This window comes from Propithecus coquereli, unplaced genomic scaffold (genome assembly GCF_000956105.1).
Source record: "Propithecus coquereli isolate 6110/MARCELLA unplaced genomic scaffold, Pcoq_1.0 Scaffold439, whole genome shotgun sequence".
In the NCBI taxonomy this organism is placed as follows: domain Eukaryota; kingdom Metazoa; phylum Chordata; class Mammalia; order Primates; family Indriidae; genus Propithecus; species Propithecus coquereli.
The window spans coordinates 2,292,016-2,297,214 of NW_012150163.1; the positions used below are offsets into that span (position 1 = coordinate 2,292,016).

At 60.8% G+C, this 5,199-nt stretch overlaps 1 protein-coding gene across 1 annotated transcript in view; it reads right to left on the minus strand.

Annotated features, from left to right (window-relative positions):
- Nucleotides 1-1,016: 1,016 nt before the first annotated feature.
- The window catches only part of MNX1 (motor neuron and pancreas homeobox 1), a 4,465-nt gene continuing 282 nt past the window's right edge, over nucleotides 1,017-5,199 (minus strand). The window contains exons 2-4 of the mRNA XM_012654152.1: nucleotides 4,910-5,197; nucleotides 1,978-2,138; nucleotides 1,017-1,382 (exon numbers count right to left, since the gene is read on the minus strand). Of these exons, the coding sequence (XP_012509606.1) occupies nucleotides 1,017-1,382; nucleotides 1,978-2,138; nucleotides 4,910-5,197 (815 nt within the window). The remainder of the gene's footprint in view (nucleotides 1,383-1,977; nucleotides 2,139-4,909; nucleotides 5,198-5,199) is intronic.

The following is a 5,199-nucleotide window of genomic DNA, read 5'->3' on the forward strand; positions in this document are numbered from 1 at the left end:
AATGCCACTCCAGTCTAACCGTTGGAAGCTTCTTTCGTGGAACGTTCAAATGCTGTATTTCCACTTCTGGAGCGCCGGCGAAGCACGAGGATCCCGCAAGGAAATTGGAAAATAAACACGCCGAGTCCACCGTCACTCTCCTGAGAGTCACTGGTCCCGGGACAGGTGCGAGCCAGGCGCCAGGCACGCGCTGACACCTGGCCTCAGGTATTTTTACTAACGTTTCACACCTGCGAGTCCGTGCAGCAGGCCTGGAGGTGGTCCTGACACTCATTTGCGATTCCGATTTTCACCCTCGGGTGTCAACCGCAGAACGGACACGCTCCCCATCATTTCAGCAACCAAAATAGTGAAGCCCACTTTCGTAACACCCCCTCCAAAAGATTTTCACTCTCATCCAGTAAAAAACCAATTTATTTTACATTCCATCGTGGGCGATGGGAGAAGCTAAATAATTTAGCATGCATACGTAGACGTTTCTTTTATATATAAATACAATATACAAAAATAAAGGCAGTACAGTTCTGAGATTTCCAGCAGTCTGAATGCTCATGACGTAAGTTCTTCCCCCTAAGATATATAAGCATAAAACCTTTTCTCTGTTTTCAATGCTCAGCGGAACGGCGTTTCCAGAGGCGGTTTCAAGTTTCAGAGGTCATTTAACACTGTGGGTTTCCGCCTTCTCTGGTGAGGGACGAGGCGAGGCGAGGCCTCCCCGGGAGAAGTCGGTGCTTCTCACAGGCACCTCCCCGACGAAATTTGATTTTAAAAGGACTAGAGTTCAAGTTCGAGCCCGCTGTGTCCCTCTCGCTGTTGCGGAAGGGCGGACGAGCGCTGCGGCCCAAAGGGGACGCCCAGGACCCGGGGCCGAGGCCCCTAGCTCCGGGCGCGGCGCGCGGTCGGGGAGGCGCAGGGCCGCGCTCGCAGGCCGGGCCGGGGCGGTGGGTGCGGGCGCAGGGGCTCCGAAGCCTCGGGCCGAGGCCGCTCGCAGCGCCGCACCTGCCGGCCGCGGGCTCCTACTGCGGCGGGGGCTGGCGCCCGGGCCCGCCGGGCCGCGGGGGCGGCGAGTCGTCCTCGGAGGAGCAGTCGGAGGACGCGGCGCGGGCGCCGGCGCCGTTGCTGTAGGGGAAATGGTCCTCGTCGTCCTCGTCCTCGTCCTCCTCGGGGTCGCTGTCCCTCAAGTCCCGCAGGCGGCGTCCGCCGGCCTTGTCCCCGGCCGCAGGCGGCCCGAGCAGCTCCTGCGCGCCCGGCTCCTCCGCGCCGCCGCCCTGCCCCGCGCCCCCGCCGCCGCCTTTCTGCTTCTCCGCCTCCTGCGCCGCCTGCTCCTTGGCTTTTTTGCTGCGTTTCCATTTCATCCGCCGGTTCTGGAACCAGATCTTCACCTGCAGGCACGAGCGGGCGTGAGAAAGCGGCCATCTCCGCCCTGGGCTCCCACCTCCTGCTGCCCAGCTGCGTGCACCGGGACCCCGCCTTCGCCTCCCGGACCCGCGGGCGGACTTGAGATGGGAGGACTTAGGTGCCGGGGAGGGGCTGGTGGCTTCCTTTCCTCCCCACCCCTACTGGTCAGCAAACCCCAGAACTGGGCTGGGGGCTCCAAGGAGGTTTGGACTGTCCCAACGCCCCTGGCCATTGACTTTCTACCCGCGGCCTCGGTGTGCGGCTGGAGGCCCAAAACAGCAGGGTACATCTCTGGGAAATTCAGGATGTTCCCTCATCTCTTTCTGGAGCAAAATTTCTCGAATGTGGCCTGGGCACCACCTTCTTCAGAACGAAGGGAATGGTGGTTAAATGCGGGGGGCCCCACCCCAAACTATGAACCAGACCGCTGGGCTCAGGCATATGAACCCTTGCGCCGGCCAGGTGGACCGTCCAGGCGCAGATCCAGATGCCCAAGACAGCGGCGGCTCAAGAGTGCAGAGGTGACAGTGTCTCGGGGAAGGCCAAGAGGCCCTGGGGGCGGCGGGGGGAAACGCGCACCTGGGTCTCCGTGAGCATGAGCGAGGTGGCCACCTCGAAGCGCTTGGGCCGAGACAGATACTTGTTGAGCTTGAACTGGTGCTCCAGCTCCAGCAGCTGCTGGCTGGTGAAGGCCGTGCGCGGCCGGCGGCACTTCCCCAGGAGGTTCGACTGCGCCTGGGCTGCGGTGCGGAAAGGGCAGTGAGGTCCGCAGCCCCCTCTCCCCCATGCTGCCCACACCACTTCCCCAAAGCCCACGGCTGCAGAGCGGGGCTCTTCCCTCAGCATCCGCACCCGCTGCCCAAGGAACAGGGGACTCAGGACCCAGAGTGGAACTGAGCAGTTTGGGTTTCATGGGATCAAGTCTTTTTGTCTGGGACAGCCTCTGAGTGTCCCCATTAAAGGGGGCCTGTCACCTGGGCGGGCCCTCTCCACCTGGGCCAGCACTGGTAGGAAGAGGTTGGCCCAGAGGCAGGAGGAGCAGTGCCCAGAGGAGCCAAAGCCCCTCCCCCTCCTCGCTGCACCTTCCAGGATTTGGGTTCAGATCCCAACTGGGGTGGGGAAGAACTGGTCCTGTGGGTCAGGAGCCCCACCACCACCTCCTTAGAACAGAGGAGGAGGAGGAGGAGAAAAACAAACACAAGAGGAAGGGAGAGAGGGCAAGAACCAAATCTGGGGCCTAAATATGTGTATTAATCAGGGGCTCTCCCACTCTCAAATTCTTTTTCTTGACAAGCCTCCTCCTCAGGGAACAGGCAAAGCCTGGGGAGGCTGGGAGCCTTTTCAGGCCAATTCTCATTACGAAAATGAAAGGCAGAGGCAGAGGCGGATCTGGCTTTCTGTGTGTTCAAGGAGGCCTTGTCCGGCTTTATTTACATAATTTCGCACGGTTACATCACAGAGAATTTTATGACCTCAAAACGAGACTTCCCTTGATTTCCCAGGAGCCTGACAAGTGTTAGACAATAAAAGAAAGAAAGCAAAGGAAAGAAAAGAGGCCAGCCGGGCCTGGATGAGCTCAGGTCCCCCGGGATGGGCAATTTGCTTTATGGGAAGGCCCACGCCCCCTGCTTTAGTTAAACAAGGCCCCGAATTCCCAACTTGACAATACATTAGAACTTTAATTAAAACGCTGGCTCCGAAGGGACCATTTGGGAAATGCCATCCAACACGCAGAGACAACCAATTAAAGGAAACCAAACAGGTTTTCCAGTGGCCAGAAAGGAGAGCTGGGGACACATTCCGCCGTCCTGCCTACCGTCGCCCTTCAGGGCTGTGCTGTTCAGATTCTTTTTCCCAACTCAGAGCTGGCTGTTTTTAATGTGGCCACATCTAGGTCAAGATGAGGAATCAGAGGTGGGCAGGTGTGTTGGCAAAGGTATCCCTCTTTAATCTATTTTCCAAGTGACCTTGGGCTCTGTGAAGATCCCAGAAATCACCCTGGTGGCTGTGGAGCCCTAGAAGGCTTGTGTGGAGACCACCCGCCCCAGGGTGGGCGACTAAGTGCCCCAGGTCTGGGAAATGCAGGTCATGTTGGAAAATCCGTGTGGTGGCTTTCTATCAGAAGGGGCCCAGAAGGGTGCCCCGGGTTTAAGTGGCTGACAGGGGGTTAGCAGAAATGTCTGGGGCTACTGCCCCCAAACAGAGGTGTTTGGGAGTTTGCCTCCTCTTGCTGGGAGCCAGTAGGAGCTGACTCTCCAACGGAAGGGATGGGTGGCCATTAGGGCCTTCTTGGGGCCAAGCTGGGAAAAGCCCGGGGTGGCTGTGGGCAAACAGTGAGCATGCTGGGATTTTTCTCACCCTCTTGTGACTTCTCCAGCCTCTAGGGTCCTAGCTTTTCTCTGTTTAGTCACAACCGTGGCTTCTAGCAGAGGAATCTGAATTCTGGACTGTTTACTTCTGTTTTCTTTTTTGCTTTTTCCCTTCCCTGCCTGCATTTCCCCAGTCTAAACAAATCCACTCAGACAGAAACAATGGGGCCTCTTTGTTTGGGTGTTCGCGGCTGGAAGTGTAAAGCCCTATACATCTTCTACTCTGGCCTGACTCAAAGGTAGCTGACCCGGGTGGGGCGAGCTGGGAGAGCCAGGCCTGGAGCACCAGCCCCTGTGTCCGTGCGTGCCAGGAAAGCCAGCGTGGGCCCAGGCCTCCGGGGAGGTGTCCAGCCTGGGTGAGGAGGAAGCCCTCCTCCCAAGCCTAGCGGCTCTTGGATGGGGGGTAACTGGGCCTGCCTCACCCCCACCTGGGGGAGGAAGCTGATACCCTGTCGGGCACCATGGATTCAGGGGAGGGGCACCTGCTGCTTAGAGTCCTTGCACTGCTTAGTTCAGGCCAGGCCATCTCCTTCTCGGACATCGCGCCCGGGACCCAGAGCCCTTCCAGGGGAGGGTGGCGCCCCAGCAAGGGCCACTGCAGGTCCGCCTGGGCCCTGGCCTTGCAGCCCTGGGCCTCCCGAAGCCTGTTTCTCTAGTTCGCTGCTCCCGGAACTCTCCCTTTCCCGGGAGCGGACGGGGGTCTCTCTAGAGGTCAGAATGGGGGACCGAGCCAAGTTCCTTTCCCGGTGATAAGCCCCTGGTGTCTGAGACGCACACCCCCATTCCCAGGCCGGGCTAATGCAGGGCGCTCCTCAGCTCGCCTTCCCCCGCCACTTCCTCCTCTAGCCCGCAGGTTAATCATTAGATTCCAGTCTCACACCTCCAACTGCCCCTTCCCCTTCAGAGAGGAAGAGAAGCAAGGCCCGCGCGTGGCCATTTTAATAATTCGCCGCCAGTCTCTCCCGCGGAGCCCGTGCGAGTCCTCGCAGGCCGCGGGCAGAGCCGGGGCGGCTCGCAGCGCTTCCACAGCTCGCTCTGCGAGGAGCCGAGAGCAGAGGGAAGGAGGTGCCGGGTGGACGGGGATGCGCGAGAGAACCGCGGCCGTCCTCCCGCACCCGCCCGGGGGCCGCGTGGGTACTCACAGTTGAAGTCGGGCATCTTGGGCAGGATCATGCCCGCGGTGGACGCGCGCAGCCACTGGTCCAGCTGGAAGGTGCCGGCGCCCAGCTTGATGGGGTCGGCGGGGTGCGCGGGGTGCGCGCCCTGCACCTGCGGGTACGAGTAGGACAGCGCCGGGTGCTGGCCCGCGAGTGCGGCCGCCGCCGCCGCCGCCGAGTAGCCGTAGACCGGGTGGCTGTAGAGCGCCGCCTGCGCCGGGAGGCCCGCGCCGCCCTGCGCGCCCCCGGGGTGCAGCCCCAGCGCCAGGCCCCCC